The sequence below is a fragment of the Tetrao urogallus genome (genome assembly GCF_951394365.1).
Source record: "Tetrao urogallus genome assembly, chromosome: 8".
Classification (NCBI taxonomy): Eukaryota; Metazoa; Chordata; class Aves; order Galliformes; family Phasianidae; genus Tetrao; species Tetrao urogallus.
Window position 1 is genome coordinate 9183559 of NC_136821.1, and position 19902 is coordinate 9203460.

Here is a 19902-nt window from a genome sequence, read left to right on the forward strand (position 1 = left end):
TGTACATTGTGTGGATGTACATCCACCCGTGGGTTATGTGTGCAGGTATATTTGTGTGTGTGCACTCAAGCCAGGGATGCTAATAAATCCTATTGATTAAACTGAAATTTTTTCTTTGGTGAATTGAATTCTCCCATGTTTTCCAGTGATGTGCATGCCCCCTGTGCTTTTTGATAGCAGGAGTTTGTGCCTGGAGGATGAGGAAGGAAAATCAAGGGATCTCCTGGAGGGAACATGTCAGCTTTCTAAGTGAAAGAAGAAAGCATAGTTTCTGCTGAATTAATGCAGGATTGAACTGATTAAAGCAAAAACTGTAGGGAATAGCTTGGGACATGTGAAGTCAGAGTTATGTATAGCCAATGCTGTTCTTGCATGAGCCAAGCAATTTGTCTTAAAACTTCCAAGCTGATGAGCATGTAATTGTCGCGTTGTTGGCCTAATTTCCATTAACTCGTATCTGCTTGCATGCATTGCCTTTTGCTTGCTTATTGGTGCACAGGCCCAGCAAGCAGTGTGAGCCAATACCAAGAGCTGCAGGGTGTGATCTCTGAGCAGATGCCGTTCTGCAGCACGAGCCAGTGCAGCTCAGCAATTGTCATCCTGTGGCAATTCCCTGGGGCCAGTTTCAGAAGAAATCTAAGCAGAAAATGGGTCAGGAGCAGCAGAGATAGGGAGCTGCAGAATTGCAGAGGTGCTGCTGAAGTGAGAGCTTTTTCAGTTACTGTCAAATGGTGTTCTGCATCCCCTCGAGAGCTGAGTTATTCCTCTCAAATTTCTCCTGAAGAGGAGTGTCTCCTGCCCAAAATGTGGACTGAGGTGGCTGAAGTAGCCTTGTGGAGGTGGAAGCCCATGAGAGCTATGTCCCTTGTGTTGCTGGTGGCTTGGCTTGGTGGGACAGTCAGAGCTGGGAGCTGAGAATTGCTGTAAACACATACCCAGAGCCTTTTTCCTGGTGCTGCAGGGTGTGCTACCAAGGGCTGATAGATGGTGAGGAAGCATCCTCCTCCAAGGCTGCATTGTGCTACCCCATGCCAGCCAGAAAATCAGGTCCCAGTTCACTGCCCTTTGAAGTCAAGACATCCCATAAACATCAAAAGGTTTTGGAGCAGGCCACAGGGGTGACTGGAAGTGCTTGACAAAGACTGGCTTCTCGCTGATTTAATCATAGAATATCCCAAGTTGCAAGGGACCTGTAAGTGTCATAGAGTCCAACTCCTTTAAGGACTAATCATGTCTGAGATAAGCTCTTCCCCACAGCTGCCCTGAACCTACTGCTTTGCTGGGCGTTGTTCTTGGCTGGGAGGGACTCTGCTCTCTATTTTGTCATGTTGGAGATGATTTACGCAGTCCCAGTCCTCCTCTCTCTCAGTCCATCTGTTTACACGGTGCATTCCAAGAAATTCATGTTCACATCCATCTGATGTGCTGTCGCTTAGGCTTGGCATTGCTGCTCCATGCTGGAATGCAAACTTTGCATTTTTCAAATAGTGTTCAGCCCTTGTAGTGAGGAAACGCAGAGGAAATACTCTGTATGTGTCCCAGGACCTGAAGTTGTCCTTGGGAACACTCCCGAGCTGTGTTTGACATCAGTCAGACAACCTCTGCCTCCTTGATGTTTCCCCTGTCACTTGCTGCTCTCCAGCACTGACAGAAAGTGGGATTTATCCAACCCTGCTCTGCTTTTTTGGCTGTGTAACTGAAGGAGGGGCTGTGAGCATCTTCTTTCCATTATTTTGTGTGATTTTAGTATCTGCTTAGCTTCCAAGCAGAAGATGGTTGTGTCTATTGTTATAGTACAAAAATAAGCAGAAATCTGATGTTGAAAATTCAGTAAGCTTTGGGCAACTTGCTCCTTTTAGCCTTTTCAAAAATAAAACTAAAACCAGCACGCTAACAAATAGGACGTGCTGGCTGCCAAAGGCTGCATTGTGAGGCCAGGCTGTTCCTGAGTGCCTGCCACACACAATGCCCCGTTGTGTGCCATGGTGGGGGCTGGCCAGGGGCTGCAGGAGGGCTGGGGGAGGCATGGGGGGAGATGTCCCTGTTCATTGCAGTGGATGTTGGACCACATGACCTTTAAGGGTCCCTTCCACTGTGTGCTATGGGGAGCTCTGTGTCAGCTGCCTCTCCAGTCTGCTCCTGCTGGTTTCTTGTCCAGCCTGCAGCTGATTTGGTCTAACACCTCCCATCAGCCCTCATCCAAGTCCCTTATTCTCCAGCAGAGCTTCCCTAGACAGCCTGCCCATGTCAGAGCACTCCAGCTGTGCTCCAGCCTACAGAACTCTTGCTGCAATGGCATTTTTCCTGTGCGATAATCCAGGGTCCTCTTTGCAGTGGTTTGAGGTAGGGGTACCATGGTGCTGGTGCTGAGATGTGTGGTCTCACCCAGGCAAGAGGGGACGTATGTCCCTGGAGCCCCCAGCCTTGTTCTCCAGCTTGCATATGGCCCTCTGTCTTCTCTTGGCAATAATTCTGCGTTCCTCTCTTTTGTCAAGCTCCACCAGGCTCAGGCACACATGGAAAAATTCACCTTCTAGTCTTCTCCTTTCCCTTTCCAATCTGTCTGTTCTTTCCCCCCCAGGAGTTTGGCAGCACGAAGTCCGTCCCATCGCGGTGTGACTTCCTGCAGAACCTCATTGCCAATGGTTGTGCCGGCGCCATCGAGAACCCACGCAGCAGCAGCAGCGTGATGAAGAACATCCCCTTAAGCAGCAAGGGCTCTGGGCAGAGCCACCTGGATGTCACACAGATCACTCCGCAGAAGGTCGCCCTGAGTCTTCGTCCTGGTGAGTCCTAGCAGCTCCCAGCTCCATGGTTGCATGTGGGTGGGCGAGAAGTGGAACTGGGATGTAGGATCATAGAGTCATTTGAATTGGAAGAGGCCTTAAAGGTCATCTAGTCCACCTGCTCTGCCACGAGAAAGGACACCTGCTGCTAGATCAGGGTGCTCAGAGCCTGGTCCAGCCTGAGCATGCAGAGGGATGGCTGTACCCATGTCCTCGTGCTCACTGAAGGTGATGGCTGCTGGCCATCAGAGCCCATCAGCTTCAGTGATATGCTCCAAACAGAACTGGGGCTGAGGTTTTCTATGAGAGGACAGTGAGAGGTCAATCAGATCCCACGTAAAGCTGTCACTTAACCCTTGTGTGCATTTAAAAGGAGCACGCTCAGCTTAAAAATGCACCCTTTGGATGGAAGGAGTTAAAGAAACTTTGGATCCTGAAGCCTGACAGTGCTTGACTCTAAACTGAGACAGCCCCTTATGTAAATTTTTTTTAAAAAGCATATCTGTTTTCTGTTGGTATGCAAAAGAGCCATGGGATCAAGGCCTGAGATGAAGATTTGAACTTGTGACTCAGAGCTTGGACCATATCCACATCCTTGTTTCATTCCCCTGAGCCATCACTTTCCTTAAGTCTTTTCATTTTAAATGAAAATTAAGAGTGAAAGGCTAGATGGAGCCACGCGAGCGCGCTTGTTATCAAAAGTTTTTGCATGGTGGGGGAAGGCTTTAATGTGGGTTCAGAATTCTAACAAACATTTGGCAGCCAATGTTTCTGAAGGGGGAGAAAAAGCTCTTTATGGCAAAGTTAAGAAGCAAGTATAAAAGCATGATTCATTATAAGCAATTGGTGTGGGTTTCTAGGGCTTATGTTTCTGTGACAGCTCTCATGAGCATACAGAAAAATGAGATAGGATGTTTTTGCCCAAGAAAAACAGCAGTGTGAGTTGGTGCTTGCCACACTAGAGCTCTTTCAGGAGCTACCAGGGCTGACGGTGGCTCCGGTGTGGCTCTGCTTCTGCAATTTGATGCTGCTAACGCAACAGGTTTGCTCCCGTCCAAAGGGAATTGTTACTGTTATTACTCTGTTCCTCAAGGCAGTTGCTGTGGGAAAGGGCAGGCTCAGCATTGCCCTCTTGCAGGCATGATGCCTGGTGCTCAGCACTTTCCTTTCCCCACCCCCAGCTGTTGGGATGCCCATGGCTCCAGCAGTGAGGTGGGATATGGGGTCCATCTCTGTGTGGTTTTCCTGGGGCTGTGTTGCTGGATGCTGGAGCTGCTGTTCCTGCTGGGCCTCGCAGGGAGCCAGGCTGCACTGCCAAGTTCCTATATGGCAGGAAGATGGAAAGTGGGGCTGATAACCCCTCTAGGGTGCTGCACTGCTCTTGCTTCACCTGTGTGCTGTGGGTTACCATAGCTTGTGGTCTGCTGGACAAATCATAGAGTCATAGAGAGGCTTAGGTTGGAAGTGACCTTAAAGATCATCCATTCTCAACCCCATGCCTTGCACAGGGCTGCCAACCTCCAGATCAGTCTGCCCAGGGCATATCCCACCTGGCCTTGAGCGCCTCCAGGTGTGCAGGGATGAACAGGGATGGGGTATCCATAACTCCTATGGGCAAACAGCAAAGGCCTGCAGAAATAGGGAGTGAAGGTGAGGCTGTACTGCTGCTTCTGAATACCAACAAATGCAGGAGCCAGGGAGGGACAGGAGTCTTGCCAGCAGCTTTCTGCTGTCTCGCCTTTGCAACTGCTCCTGTGGCTGCAGGACTTGCCCTCAAATCCTCCAGGTCACTACAGGAGGAGAAATATATCTACGTTTTTCATATTATCTCCCATTTGTACTGCTTTTCTTTTTCGTTTTTGTTGCAAAGCAACACACCATCTTACTCAGGGCTGATGACTTCCCAAACACTGGGCTTTGCACCCCCAGTTTAAATCATCCATTTGTACTTGAGCTTGAGAGTGAATCCTGAGGGCTGCACCCAAGACACAAAGGAGACAATATTGATTTAATTTTGTGCATATTGTGCATAATACCAATTTTGTGCTCCAACAGGAGTTATTTCTTTTTGTGCCCAGAGTGTAGGATTTCAAAGACCAATTGACACAGCAGGCATGGTGATTGTGCTCTTCTATTCTCAGACCGCTAAGCAGAAGCAGAACGGGGCAAATTGTCAATTGTTTGCTGGTCCCACCCAGGCTGTGAGATCTGAGCATCCCGTGGCATAAACCACATCCCCAAATCTCTGTGCTCTGAGTTGATTCCTGAAGGCCTTACAGTGATGTCTTCTCAGGGCAACTTTCAGATCAAGCATTTAGTTTTTATGATGTTGTTTGTCAACTCTGGGTTCAGCTATAAGACAGTGTTCTGGTATGAAAAGTACGAATATTGTAAAAGGAACTTAAAGCAATGAATAGATTCATGTTGTGTTGTCCATTAAATCAGCAAGCAGAAGAGGGTTTTGTGGATAATCGCGGTTGACGAATTTGCATTCTTAAATTGGCCAAAAGCAGCTTTTCCAGTTTTTGTGCTGCCTCTGTGTGACAGTATCCAGGAAACATTTCTGAATGCAGTTTTAACTTTAATGCTTCTCAATAAAAGCCCTAAGGAGAGGATGGTGGCGGTGGTAGGGGGGGAAGGAAAGGGCTGTGTTATCCCTGAAGAGTCAGACAAGTACTGCACACAGCGAAAAATAAATTCTTTTGTACTGACATCGCCATACATTAGCAATATTTTCTGTGAGCTAATTAATTTGTGTAGTTAGGAATGAAAGAAGAAGCAGCCCTAGGATCCTGATATTATTGCTGTTTTTTTGTGGACTAATACATTCATTACCATCAAGGAGGGTTCAGTGGAGCATCCCAAGAACTCTTTCCAGCATGGCAATTCCCATCTTAGGACCTACTCTGGAAGAACAGTATTTTTGAAAATGCCGTGTCTGGGGCACTGTATGCCAAAGGCACAGTTCCTTTTTTCTCAATGGGTTAAGTGGGGAAAAATGCATCTTGGGGTGGGGGTTGCACGGGGCTCAGGGGAGCAGGATCTGGCACCATGTGGTCCCAGAGTAGAGGCAGTAGAGTGCTGGGGATGCTGCAGAGCACTGGGGATGCTGCTGTTGCCTGCTCGTGGGCTGGAAGTAAGTGGGAGCAGCTGTGCTGCTGCAAACAATGAGGAAAACAATAAAACTTTTAGGGAAATGTTTTCATGATAATAAAAAATGTGCTTTTCATTTCTGAAGTGGGAGGAAGCAAAGAGTGCTGCAGAACCTGCTGGTGCCTGAAAGTTCAGCCTGGGCTGTGAAGTGAGAGGTAGAACGGAAGGGGTGCTTTGGGCTTGAGATGACTTTAACTCCTGAGGACTCAGCAAGCTGGAAAAGGGGCTGCAGAGCCAGCAGGAGATACGGGATTTTTAGCTGGATAGTACTGGGGATTTCAGTTTGTCACCTCACTCTGTTATTGGCAAAATGTAAGGCAGACATTGGCCTTGTCCCTTCTGGCTTCAAGTTGAGCTCATATTTATGCCAGCTCACCTTTTTCAGCACGTGGACTCCTATTCTGGACACTGTCTTGACCAGAAGAGCTTTGCAGAAGGGCAGGTCAGGAGAGAGGCTTACTTCAGCTCTTTTTCATGTCTTCTCAGCCTGACTCAGTCCCGTCAGTTTCCTCCCTTGTGTTCATCACTTTGGATGAAAGCTTTATCTCCACTTTGATACTTCCCCATTTGACTGCAACATCCCTCTTTTCCTGTTTCACTTCCCTTTTTGCCCTGCTTTCTCCAGAGTGATGGTGACATGACTCTTTTCCTGCGGAGAGCTCTTTCTAAAAGATGTTCTTTCTTTATTTGCCTCAACCTGCCTTACAGGCACAGTCCAGAGGACATCTTGCCTTCAACTCATGTTTCGTCCTGACCCTCTTCCTTCTTCTGCTCCACCTCCTTTCCTTCTTGTATAGGGCTTCCTTGCTTACCTGTTAGTCTCCTGAAGAGTAAACTTGAAGAAACTTGTTCCCCTTAACCCTCTTAGTTTGCAAGAGAGCCTGCTCTGCACAGTGAAAGCAAAAATAGCATGCAGTCTAGATTTGATGATGTGCTAGGTGTTTTCTTGCAGTGCTTTTCACTGCTCTCAACTATTGTGTGTGTGCAGGTGACAGGACCTCCTTCCGAGTTCAGGTCCGGCAAGTGGAGGACTATCCTGTGGACCTGTACTACCTGATGGATCTCTCCCTGTCCATGAATGACGACCTGGACAATATTCGCAATCTGGGGACAAAGCTGGCTGAAGAGATGCGGAAGCTCACTAGCAATTTCCGGCTGGGCTTTGGCTCTTTTGTGGACAAAAACATTTCTCCTTTCTCCTACACAGCACCGAGATACCAAAACAATCCCTGCATTGGGTAAGTAGGTGCTTCCCAAAAGGAGAAGCTCAGTGCAGATACTAACAGTGTCTGGAGAGTCTTTCCTTGCAGTTCTGGCTTTAGGCACCGAACCACACTTTTGGGACTGTGTGGTAATGCTCCAGAGCCATTCAAAATCAAGCAATTCCCAATTTTGCAACAGCTTTTGGGATTACTCTGATCTAAAGATGTACCTAGATGTTCCTCTTGTGCCAGGAATCTAAAGCTATTTTTAAATACCTGAAGAGGATGCAGACATTGCGGGCTTTATTTTTTTATTTTTATTTTTTTTTAGAGACTTTGAGAAAAGGGAGCAAGAGCCAGAAATTCCTGATTTCTGATCCTGTCTCTGAGTCATAGTTTGGCCTTGAGTAGGTCAATTAAGCTCTTCTTCTCTGCTTTACAGATAAGGAGACCAAAGCAGTGCAATTCTTTCCCAACAGAAGTGTTTGGGGGAAGTGAGATTTGGAAGGGCCTGTGAGACTGATTAATGAGTATTTGTAAGGCATTCTGAAGATGTCAGGCAGTTTCCTTCATCTTTATTGCCAGGGAATGAAAGCGAACTGGCAATTGCAACAGACACAAATAATGCAGTTTGCTTTGCGGTGTTATCAGAGCCTTTTTTTTCCTTGTTAGTAGCTTTCTTAGTGTCTTTTTGTTTGACTTGTAACAGCCAGAGGATCTAGTCTGTTGAATCAAGGATTATGCCAGAGTGAAATAGGCTGACATGGAGGGCGTACAGGCTCAGGTGGATTTGGATGTTGGCATGTGAGGGTGCAACAATGAGTCATAGAATCATTAAGGTTGGAAAAGATCACAAAGATCACCAAGTCCAACTCCAACTCATCCATACCATGCCCACTAACCCAGTGCCCATCTGCTCTTTTTCTGAACATCTCTGAGGATGATGGCTCTACCACCTCCCTGTGCCAGTGCATCACTACTCTTTATGAGGAGTGATTTTTCCTAATATCCAACCTGAAGTTGCCTCCTTGGAGAATGTTGCCTTTGACACTTCTCTTCATGCTCCTTGTCCTGCCCCTTCTTCTCCTCATCCCTTTTTGGGGTGCTCTTTATTGCTGAAAGGGTAGTAGAATTAGCCCTTTTTTTGTGAAGCATGCAGAGATACTTAGGCTGTGAGATCACATCACAGACGCCAAGCTTTATGAGTGTGCTTGCTCTAAGCTTTCTGTATGAGAGGCAGATTAGAGAGAGTTTTCATCAGCTGTAAGTCTCTTGCCATCTTTTGGCATTGACTGAATATTTGACATCTCATCACCTGTTCAGCAGACAAAATTATCCACGCACTTTTTTCATCAGTCCTATCCAGAGAGGAAAGTCAATTGGATGGTGATTTTAATACTAAAAACTCATGCTTTGGCTGTGAAGCATAGCCACAAATCTGGAACTCCTTGACTTTGGTGCCCTTGCACGTGTTTATAGTGGGATGAAAGTAGGTAAGTCAGAGGAAAGTACAAAGCTTGTTTTGGAGCATATAGAGTTCTGCAGCACCCAGATGAAAGCCCTGGCTAGTGAAGGAGTACTTTCATCTGTCACTTTTTCTTCAAACACTTCCTCTTGTTCAGAGCATTCAGGTTATGCAGTATTTTCCATTCTGCATCCCTTGCATGCCTAGCTTTGGGACGCTGCTGTAATGGAAACAACCTGGCTGACAAACCTGGCTGGGCATGGACAAGTGGCTCTACACGAGCTGTTCACTGACACCATAGCACTGTGTCCTCTGCTCTACACAGATCTTTCCCTGCCCCTGAGATTTGGCATGGCCTCAGGGATGCACGCAGTCGTCTCTTTAGTCCTTATTTGCTGCTGCATCAAAGGTCAGCTGCCGTGCTCAGGAGGCTGGATCTGCTAGGTCCTTGTGTGGTGATGTGTGTGGGTTTGCACAATGGGGACATGCATGTGGCACACAGCTTTTGGCATGGGAGGAATTAGAGCAACCAGCAGTGGTAAACTTTAACTATTCCTTTGTTAGAAAGCATCTTAGACCCTACCCACAGTGAGTCATTTTTTTCTTTCTATCTCTGAAGATAAGAATGACCTACTGCAAGTGCAACTCCTTTGTAAACACATTTTATTCTTAACTTTTCTCCTCCCTCTCCCCTGCCCATGCTCACCTCCTGCCCAGACTGCAGGACTTGCTCAGCTCAGGGCTCCCAAGCACACCATGAGCACCAACCCTAAGAACACCAAACCCTCGAGGTTTGTTGCCTCCTGGCAGCTTTGCAAGGTTTCCTGGCAGCCTACTGCGTCATTTCTCCACCTTAGGGTGCTGCTCCTTCCTTGCTGCTCCAAGCTAAGCAGGAGTGACAGTGTTTGCTCATCTGCCTTGCGGGGAGAGTGGGAGGATGCATGAGTGATTAAGTAGATGCATGCCCACTGCGTTGCTGTGCTGTGGGCTCTAGTGGGAAACTGCTGTGACTTATGGGCACTGAAACCCCACAGCCTTATGGCCCCGGTGCTTGTTGTCTCCACTTGAATGTTGTATGGAGACATTCAGTCCGGATGAGAACTCTGCAAGCTTCAGCTGCTCAAAGCCAGTGCAGAGATGGGCTCTACTGTGTGTTTGTGGATAACTAGCCAGAAATCAGAGCATCCAAAGCATGAAGTCTTGTGGAAGGCTCAGAGATTTGGAGGCCTGTGTAGTAGAGCTCGGAGCTCCTGCAGCTTGTGGCTCTTGGTGGGGTTGATGCCAACTAACCCTTCCTCTTCTGCTCCTCTTGCAGGTATAAGCTGTTCCCAAGCTGTGTCCCTTCATTTGGTTTCCGCCATCTCTTGTCCCTGACGGACAAAGTCGACCGTTTCAATGAAGAAGTGCAGAAGCAGAAGGTGTCCCGGAACCGGGATGCCCCAGAGGGTGGTTTCGATGCAATTTTGCAGGCTGCTGTGTGCAAAGTGAGTCCCACTGCCTTCTGGGTTTTTAAAGCAAAGTAAAAGAGAGGAAGTTTCTTTAGCTGTGTTCTTGGATCCAGCTTCAATGAGTAAATTTTTATTGTAGAAACCATGAAAATTGCATTGAGAAGTAGAGGTTTTTATCTGCTTTTTATGCATGAAGAGCAATAGCAGAAATGCATCTTCCTTGCTGTCACCATTCCACATAGGACAAGCCCTCTCCCTGCAGTGCACAGCTAGGTTTGCATGCTGTTCTCACTGCAAGATTCTTGCTCAAAATCCTCCTGGAGCAAGCAGTTGGGTTGCTCCATATCCCTTTGTGAGTTGGGGATGAAAACCAATGGTTCTTTCAAATGTCCTCTCCCCTGGGCAGTGCAGTTTGGGCTGCCCTGCTCTCCACAGACAGCCCCAGCTGCCTTTTTCCCTCTGACATGCAGAATCACAGTATCACAGAATGGCCAGGGTTGGTAGGGACCTCAAGGATCATGAATCTCCAACCCCCTGCTACATGCAGGACCACCAGCCTCCCCATTTAATACTAGCCCAGGCTGCCCAGGGCCCCATCCAATCTGGCCTTGAACACCTCTAGGGATGGGGCATCCACAACCTCTCTGGGCAGCCTGTTCCAGCACCTCACCATTCTCTCTGTAAAGAACTTCCCCCTGACATCCAACCTAAATCTTCTCTCCCTCAACATAAAACACACACAATTTGGCTTTTGTCCAGCTCAGCCTTGCACAGTTCTTTTGGTAGGTTCTGTTTTCTTGTGGGTGTGGATTTTGGGATAAGCATCATCCGCAGGAGCAGTAGGATGCAAGCTTGTGCAACAGGATTGAGTGGGAATGCATATCGCCCTTTGTTCACACTGGGTGCTCGACAGGACCGAGCCTGCCCTGCTGGCTCCAATGCCTCAGAGCAGCTGTCTCTCCTCTCCCAGCCTGGCACAGGTGCTGCTGGCACTGGAACAGCGCTGCTCCCAGCTCTCTGTAGGTACAAAGTTCATCGTATGGCTGAGAAGTGGCACTAGAGCAGGGATGTTTCAGGGCAGTGACTCAGTTGTGCCACCCTTCGTCTGGCTCTTTGCGGTTTCTCCGTCACATTTTCCTTACCGCAGCAATGGGACAGGATTTCCTTATAGTGCAGAAATATTGCACAGAGGCATCATTTGGGCTGTGCTTCTTAAGCCCCATAACCCCTAGGGGAACTTTGTTCCCTTTGCAGGTGGTGATTTGGGGGCTGTCTGTGGCCCTGGGGTGGGTTTCCCTATTGCCACCTGTCTGCAGTACCCCATTGCCTCTCTTGGTGTGCTCCAGCTCTTCCAGCTTTCACCCTTTAGGGAATTTCAGACCCTCTGGTCACTGAAGGAAGCCATTTGTAGCATCCCAAGGGACGGCCCTCGGCAGCCCCAGTGTCTGAGCGCCATGTTCTCCCCTGCAAGCACAGAGGTAGGAGAAACAGTCTCTCATTTGTTGGTGAGGTGTTTTCATACTGTAATTCATATCGAGTGTTTCTTTTGCATGAGCTGTTATGAGAGCTCTGTCATTTTTTGGCTGAGGTTTTGAACTGAGGAGTGAGAAGAGCTTGCACAGTTAATACAGACTAATAACTGGTCTGTGTTTGGCTCCTCTCTGAAAGATGGAGAGATGGTAAATGTTATTCTGGAGGCAATGAAAGAGCCAGAGACAATAAGCCTTTATGCTGATGCTAGAACGGTTAGCCAGGAATATTAATCAACTTTCTGTAATTACATTTTCCGTTTGCAGTACTTTGGTTTTCTGCCATCTTGAAGTGCAGACATCATAGAGCTTGGTGGCACATGTAAGTTGCAGATCGTATACACAGAGCTGCAGCAAGGAAGTGATGCTTAGTTGTAAAATGAAGTGTCTTTTGAACTGCTTTTGGTCAGCGCTCATTAGGCACAAAGTTTAGCATAAATTTAGATGCTTACTTCAGAGTTGGAAACACTGATAACAATCTGGCCGCCTTTACAATGGGGTTTGGAAGGCTGAGGTGTGCTGAGGCAGCTGTGGTGGTTCTGACAGCAGCAACTGTGGGAGCAGGGCAGGATTTATTCCTGCGTGGCCCTGCAGAGACATGTCCTTACCCTCCATGCTGCCTCAGGTCAGGTCCCACCCTGCCTTTCAAACCTTCATATCCCACGGGGATTAAACCAGCGCCGGCGTCAATGCAGATCACTGTTCAAAAATCACAGGCCAGTAAAAATAAATGCAAGCCTCTTTGGTTGTTTGTTTTAAGCAGAGCAGAGCACTGTATGTCTCGTACAGAGCGGCATTTCCCAGCGCTTTGCAGCTGCAGGAGGAGGCAGTGAGAGATGCTGCAGCTGCTCTCTGCCAACCTCTTGGTTTTTCCACCCGTCTCCAGCAGCCATGCACATTTTGTAATGTTGTGGTGTTTGCTGCATTGGCTCGAAGCACCGTGCAGCTTCGGCATCAGGGTGGGTGTCTCAGCTGAGATATGCTGCCCAGATTTTTCAGCATTTCTACGTGCTTGGCTTAAGTGTGAGAATAGGGGTGAGTCTGTGTATGAAGAGGTACATAGCCCTTGGTGAGAAGGTGGTGCCACAGAAGGCAGGAAAACAGAGGAATCATGCCTGGAGAGGCTGCATAACTGTTGTCTGAATGAAGTTCATTTGCTTTGTGCATAGCACACTTCTAAGCTTCTAATCTGTGTTTTTTCTCTCAGTCCTTAAAGAAGTCAGCTTCAGGTACCGAAGGAAAGTGAGTTGATGGGCTGTTGGGTGGGTGTCTGTCCACTGGCTGAGTGGTGCAAGAAGCTGCTTGCGTTGTCAGAGCCATAATCACTTTTGGGGTTTCTGCCTTTTGTCTGGCGGGGTTGCTTCAGTGGAATGGCTCCCACTTCCCAGACCAAAAAAGCCCTTATTGCTTTCTGACCTAGATGGCAGTGTGCTGCTACATGGCACACCTGTCCTGCCAATGAGGGCTTCCTCTGGTTGTACCTGCGTTACATGGCTCTTGAAAATGCCCTTAAAGAAAAAATACTTCTTGCATTGGGGAAGAAAAGGAAGTAGAGTCTGGAGTAGTTCTCCTGAAGCTGTATTTACCAGAAAGGTCAGCAGTCTGTGGGCTGTGACTCACATCTGCAGCTGAAAATTGTGGTGGCAATCATGGTTATACTTCTGTGTGCACTGCCAGCTCACTGTCACTCCACCAGTGGTTTCCATAGGAAATGCCTGCAGCCAAGCTGCAGAAGTTTGTCAGCTGGTGTTTGAATGTAGGATGAGGTAGGTTTCAGATGTTACTGAGTAAGCTGAGCAGTGAAATCCAGAGGAGTTGGGTCTTTTCAGATGTGGTTTGCATCTGGGTGCTCCTGGCTCCATAATCTGTGCATTGGGGGGGCTGGAGGCCAGAGCCATCCACATGCGTAGGTGGAGAGAGCTGCTACCTGATGGCATCCAAAAATTTCCTTCTGGCACCTCTGTTTCTCTCCACCTCCATTGCAACAAGCAGCTTCAGTGTGCTTTCTTAGGCACGGATCTGCTTCTTGGGCTGGTGCGGAGCTGAGGGAGCTCTGTGGGAGGGAAGCAATTTAGCATCCAACTCTAGTGCCTTTCCATGCAAAAACCCTATCCCTGTAGATCTGTCCATGCACAGACAATCACAACACCTATTTCTTGCACAGATGGCCTGCACATAAGGCCCTTGCTTTCTGTGCTGCAGTCCCGAAGCTGCTTTTCCAAGTGGGTTGCAAGAAAAATGCTGAGTAGGGCTGGTGCAGCTCTCATGCTTTGTACAGCAGTGCAGCCATTTCACTGAGCTGAGGAAATGAGGTCAGATGAAACGCGTGCAGAGGAATTTGGCATGTCTCCTCTGGCTATAAAAGCAGCTGAAATTCTTATTCTTGGATCAAGGTAGAGAAGGTCTGGTGGACAGTCCACGTACCAACTCATGCCTTTTTAAGTAACTGCATTGCAGGGAGGTGCTGGGAAATGCTAGAAGGGCCCCAACATCATCTTTTCTCACCAGATATGGGTGGACAGATGTACGGCTTTCTACTAATTAGTGTTAATGAGGCCTCTTGTTCTGCCTCAGGAGAAGATCGGCTGGCGGAAGGAAGCATCCCACCTGCTGGTCTTCACCACGGATGATGTGCCCCACATAGCTCTGGATGGGAAGCTGGGGGGGCTGGTGCAGCCCCACGATGGCCAGTGCCACCTGAACGAGGCCAATGAGTACAGCGCGTCCAGCCAGCTGGTGAGTAGGCACAGGGACCTTGGGGATGTCAGTGGGCCCTGTGCTGCTCTGGGCTCTGTTTGCTCCTGATGAGTGTGGTTTCATTCTTTCCCTCAGACATCTCCACTCAGTGAATGCACTTGTGATGCTTGAAGATAGGTTTGGAGCCTAGCAGATTTTGTCAGGATTCACTGACAGGGAGGGAAATGTAACTTGGCAAGCTGAAGTGCATCATCAACTGCGAAGTGCCCAGGGATTGTCAGGCTGTCAGCAGGGAGGCTGAGCCTACCTTGATGTGGCTGCTGCCACGAGCACAACGCGGTGCTGATCCTATTCACAGCCTTTGAGCACAACCCTAACGTAGATCTTAGTACTAAATAAACAGACCAGCCCCTTTTTTTTCTCCCTTTATTTAAACTCAGTGGAGGAAACTTCTGTGGTGAATGAGCATTTGTCTGCTGCCTAATTATCACATCCTCCTGCAGAATGGTGCTTTATCCAGCAAGTCACAAGCACTAATTATGATTTTTGTTCCTGCATACACCACTCTGTGACAAGAGGTGTTTCTGGATGGTTGCCTATGGCTCCTTAGAGAACCCCGTGTCCACAGCCCATGCAATCTTGCAAGTGTTTGCATTCCAGAGTACAGCTGCTGTACTGGAGCTGTGCTGGGGAGCTGGCATGGGGATGCTCTCTCAGTGTTTATTTGAGTCCTGGAAGCTCTAAATCAGCCCTTCAGCTTGCAAGTGAGTGGGGTGAATTTTCTGAGAGCCGCATTTCAGAAGAAGCTTGGGGCCTGAAGCTCTTGAAATGAATACAGTTTTGTTATTTTGTTGCTTATGAATTGCTAGAACAGTACCTTCCTGCTAACCTTTCTCTGAGTTCTGCAGAATTGAAGTTTATCATCATTTCTTCATGGTTCTACTATGCAGCAAGAACAGGCAATCTCAGCTTTCAGAGAAAAATCACGCATCTCTGCTTAGTGCAGTTCTAGATCATGGTCATGTCTTGCATCCCTGGGGTTGGCAGGTGGGTTACACATGCACATCGGCTGATAGCAAAGTTGAAAGAGGAGGGGAAAAAAAATTGTTTCAAATGTTACTGTGGCTCATGGTGTTGTCATTTTATGCATTCTAATGATAGGTGCAGCAGAAGTATTCAGGGAATGACAGAATTACCAGAATGTTTCTACTATTTCAGTTGTAGATGTAGTGGTTCACTTCACGCTGCAGTGAAATGCCACAGGTTTTGCTGTTGGGAGAAGAGTGATGAAATTAGTCTTTGTTCTACCCATCAGTCTTCCTGTGTTGTTTTTCCCCTAGGATTATCCTTCCCTGGCACTCCTTGGGGAGAAACTGGCTGAAAACAACATCCACCTGATTTTTGCTGTTACAAAAAGCCATTATGTCCTGTACAAGGTAAGTGCTGCTGAGCAGTTCATGGGCAGAGCTTAGGATGCCTCTTGAGAGCGTCTTGGCCATGATGCCCTTAGGTCACACCAGCTTGGCACAGCTGTCACCTCTCCCTGCTAGCATCCAGAGCATGGTCATTCAGTGGAAAGCACTAAAGCTGCTTACTGCAAGCAGATCTCTGTGTTAGTGAGCGTGTGCGTACCTAAAATAGACCCTATCCTAATCTTGCTGCTGCGCAGCAGACGGGAGAGCAGAAACCTGTTCAGCCCTTTCCGCTGTGACTCAGTCCCATTACCTAATCCAGTACGGTGCTGCTGCCCAGCTGTGTTTTTCCATCTCCCTAGCCCCAACCTGAGCTCCTTTGCCATCCCCGCGGCAGGAGGCTCTTCCCTGAGGCTGTCTCATGGCAGAAGTGGGTGGAGGGATGCGGGGATGCAGATTGGGTTTTTGGGAAGTGCATTCTCTGCACTGAGCCAGGCAAGCAGTGAGGTGCTGGAAGTCCCCATGGGGCTGGGGGCTGAGCTCATGCTCCACACCCGCTCTCAGGGAAGCTCGACTGCCACATCGCATTGCATTGCAGCGTGTTTTCCACTTGTTGTCTTTTCAAGAACTTCACTGCCTTGATTCCTGGGACCACGGTGGAGATTTTGCACAAGGACTCCAAGAATATCATCGAGCTGATTGTCAAGGCCTACAACGTAAGTGTGTTTTAACACCACAGCTGCTGTGGTGGGAGCGCCAAGAGCTGAGCTCGCTCAGCCCTGCCTCGTGTGCTCCACCCAGGCTTGGCTGCATCTCTCTGGTCCTCTCTGCAGTGGGTCACTGCTGACGTGCTTGCATCCACCCTGGGGAGGGAAAGGAGCTGCTTGTCCTCTTTAGGATGATGCTGATGGTTGGGCTGATGTCATCTGCTTGGTCCCTTGCTGGGCTAGCAAGAAAAGCAAAGCATGAGTGGAATTGCACCATAAATGTAACCTGGATTTAATAGCTGTCACAGATCACCATACTGTTAGAGAAAATAGATCATTTATTTGCTGTTTGATGCTCAGTGACCTGTCAGGGATGTGACACAGCTTAGGCGGCATCCTTGGGGTGATTACAATGCAACTCTATGGAGATAAGGGGGGAGCAGAGTGACCAGAAGCAGCTACATAGAGAGCTAGTGGGATAGCTGTCTGAATTTGTTGGATTTCTGCTGGATCCTTATGGTTCAGCTCTGTGCTTCTGGGAGGATGCTGGGTGTGTGAGATGTGTAACTCAATGTGACCATGTATGAAAGTCTGTTGTGGAAATACGTTGTTCCACCCGTGTTCTTTTTGGCTAAACTGAAATACTGTGCTGTTCTGGGTCAGCCCTCAGGTAGGGTTCTTCATACACGCAGTGTCTGAGCTGATCTTTGCAGCCAGGGGGGCAAACAGTGCACTGATTTCCTGAACCCATTCCCAGCAGATCTCATAATGTTTCTCGCTACAGGACTAATGGGTTTCCCATGGCAGATGGCCTTTATGTCAGCCATCCTTGGAGCCGCTGCAGGTTCAGAATTCCCTTGTGTTCACACTGAAATGCTCCTCCTTAGGGTGTACCCCATGCCGTTACAGCTTTGTTTCAATCAGAAGTTGCTCCATGGGCAAGGTCCTTTCTCTGAATCTCTCTGGAGTCTTTTGCTCATTTCTGAAGGTATTGCAGGCCTGGGGCCACCAAGCAGCACAACAGCAAAACCCCTCCAGTGGTGGCTGCAGTGCCATGGAGGTATGCTGCTTTGCAGTGCCAAGTGGCTAATAATAATTGGATTTAAATTAGGCTAATAGCATTACAGAATCACAGAATCACAGAATCACCCGGGTTGGAAGGGACCTCAAGGATCATGTAGTTCCAACCCCCCTGCCTAGCAGGGCCACCAAACATACACATTTAGATCAGGTTGCCCAGGACCCCGTCCAACCTGGCCTTGAACACGTCCAAGGACGGGGCATCCACAACCTCCCTGGGCAGCCCGTTCCAGGGCCTAACCACTCTCCTCGTAAAGAACTTCCCCCTAACATCCAACCTAAATCTTCCCTCCTTCAACTTGGATCCATTTCCCCTAGTCCTGCTATTGTCAGCCCTTATGAAGAGTTTACTCCCCTCCTGGGTGTAGGTTCCCTTCAGGTATTGATAGGCTGCAATGAGGTCGCCCCGCAGCCTTCTCTTCTCCAGGCTGAACAAGCCCAACTCCCTCAGCCTGTCCTCATAGGGGAGGTGCTCTAGCCCCCTGATCATCTTAGTCGCCCTCCTCTGGACCCTTTCCAAAATCTCCATGTCTTTCTTGTACTGAGGGCTCCACACCTGGACACAGTACTCCAGATGGGGCCTCACAAGAGCCGAGTAGAGAGGGACAATCACTTCCCTGTCCCTGCTGACCACCCCTCTCCTGATGGAGCCCAGGATCCCATTTGCCTTTCGAGCTGCCAGAGCGCACTGCTGGCTCATGTTGAGTCTCTCGTCCATCAGGACCCCCAGGTCCTTCTCTGCCGAGCTGCTCTCAAGGACCACTCCTCCCAGCTTGTACGGGTGCCTGGGGTTCTTCCGGCCCAAATGCAAAACCTTGCACTTTGCCGTGTTGAACCTCATTAGGTTCACCCGAGCCCAGCTTTCCAGCCTGTCGAGGTCCCTCTGAATGGCATCCCTTCCTTCCACCGTATCAACCGCACCACTCAGCTTGGTGTCGTCAGCAAACTTGCTGAGGGTGCACTCAATTCCCTCATCGATGTCATTGATAAAGATGTTAAAGAGCACCGGTCCCAAGACAGACCCTTGGGGGACACCACTTGTTACCGGCCTCCACCTGGACATAGAGCCATTGACCATCACCCTCTGTCTGCGGCCTTTCAACCAATTGCTTATCCATCGGGTCGTCCACCCATCAAATCCACTTCCCTCCAATTTGGAGATGAGGATGTGGTGGGGGACCATGTCAAAGGCCTTGCTCAGGTCCAGGAAAATGAATTACCCATTACCCAATAAGGCTGATAAGAAATCTTGGTGTTTGTATCAGAACGTAAGAATGACCCAGGTGGGGTCATACCGTGGTCCTTCTGACCTGCTGTCCTGTGTTCTGTAGCCTTTGTCTTTTTTGGGTACCACTCACCATGCGTCACTTCCAGCCATCAGAAGAACTAAACAAAACAACCTCGTTTCACATTAGTACTTATAAACAGAGTTTTCCCTTTATTTTGTTTTGGCTTAAAAATTCTGAGTTGTGCATCAGGGTGGAGAAATGAGAAGAAGAAGAAGAAAGGGAATAGGAGCGTACCAAAACATCACAGATCCAGAAAGTCTTTCACTTTAAAATGTTTCACAAAGAAAGAGATTTTACCTTTTTTTTTGCCATAGAAAACCTAGTATTTGCTGTTGACTTATCCAAAAAAGTCTGGCATTTTCTCTTCAGAGGAAAGTTTTTCTGACCAGTTCGTGCTGAATCAAGAAAGCAGGACAGAGTTGCTGATTCAGTTTCAAGTGTGTTTTTATGTCTCCTTTGTGCAGTACAAAAGGCATCATGGGATGGATGCCAGTGGAGCATCAGGCTCTGCACTCTTACAACAGACTTTGCTATGGGGGAGGTGTAGATGTGCACACAAGACTCTGACCTACAGCTTGGAGATGAAGCAAATGGTCCATTTGTGGTTGAGAATGCTTCCTTTTTTATTTTGTTGTGTATGCATCTTTCCAGTACAGGCTTCAGTGGTCATCATGACCCTTGTAGAGTGCATAAACTGTACTATCTGTACATAAACTGAGTGCAAAATCCCCAGGTGCTCCAGTCCAATTCCAGGTATTGTTTTTTGTACTGGTGTTTTTTGTACCTGGCTGTCTTCTGAATACAACAGAAGATACCAAAGCGGAATTCTTTGCAAGAGAAACCTGCCTGCCTGTATTAACCTGACAACTTTCTTTCTCATTGTATTTCCAGAGCATTCGGTCCAAAGTAGAACTCACTGTCTGGGACAGCCCTGAGGACATTGGCTTGACCTTCACTGCCACCTGCCAGGATGGATTGTCCTACCCTGGGCTCAGAAAATGTGGGGATCTCAAGATAGGAGATACGGTGAGTCTGTCTCTCTGCACATCTCGGCTGCCCATCTTCCTCTGCTAACCTCAAAACTGTGCTATGGTAATGTAAAAGCCCACTGAGAGCAGCTCTGCCAGCTGAAGA

At 48.3% G+C, this 19902-nt stretch overlaps 1 protein-coding gene across 1 annotated transcript in view; it reads left to right on the plus strand.

Annotated features, from left to right (window-relative positions):
- Nucleotides 1-19902, plus strand: part of ITGB5 (integrin subunit beta 5) — a gene marked incomplete at both ends in the record, with an annotated part of 41922 nt that overhangs the window by 4172 nt on the left and 17848 nt on the right. Inside the window, 7 exons of the mRNA XM_079539166.1 lie at nt 2582-2786; nt 6928-7177; nt 9922-10090; nt 14158-14319; nt 15621-15716; nt 16319-16408; nt 19660-19794. Coding sequence (XP_079395292.1) covers nt 2582-2786; nt 6928-7177; nt 9922-10090; nt 14158-14319; nt 15621-15716; nt 16319-16408; nt 19660-19794 — 1107 coding nt within the window. The remainder of the gene's footprint in view (nt 1-2581; nt 2787-6927; nt 7178-9921; nt 10091-14157; nt 14320-15620; nt 15717-16318; nt 16409-19659; nt 19795-19902) is intronic.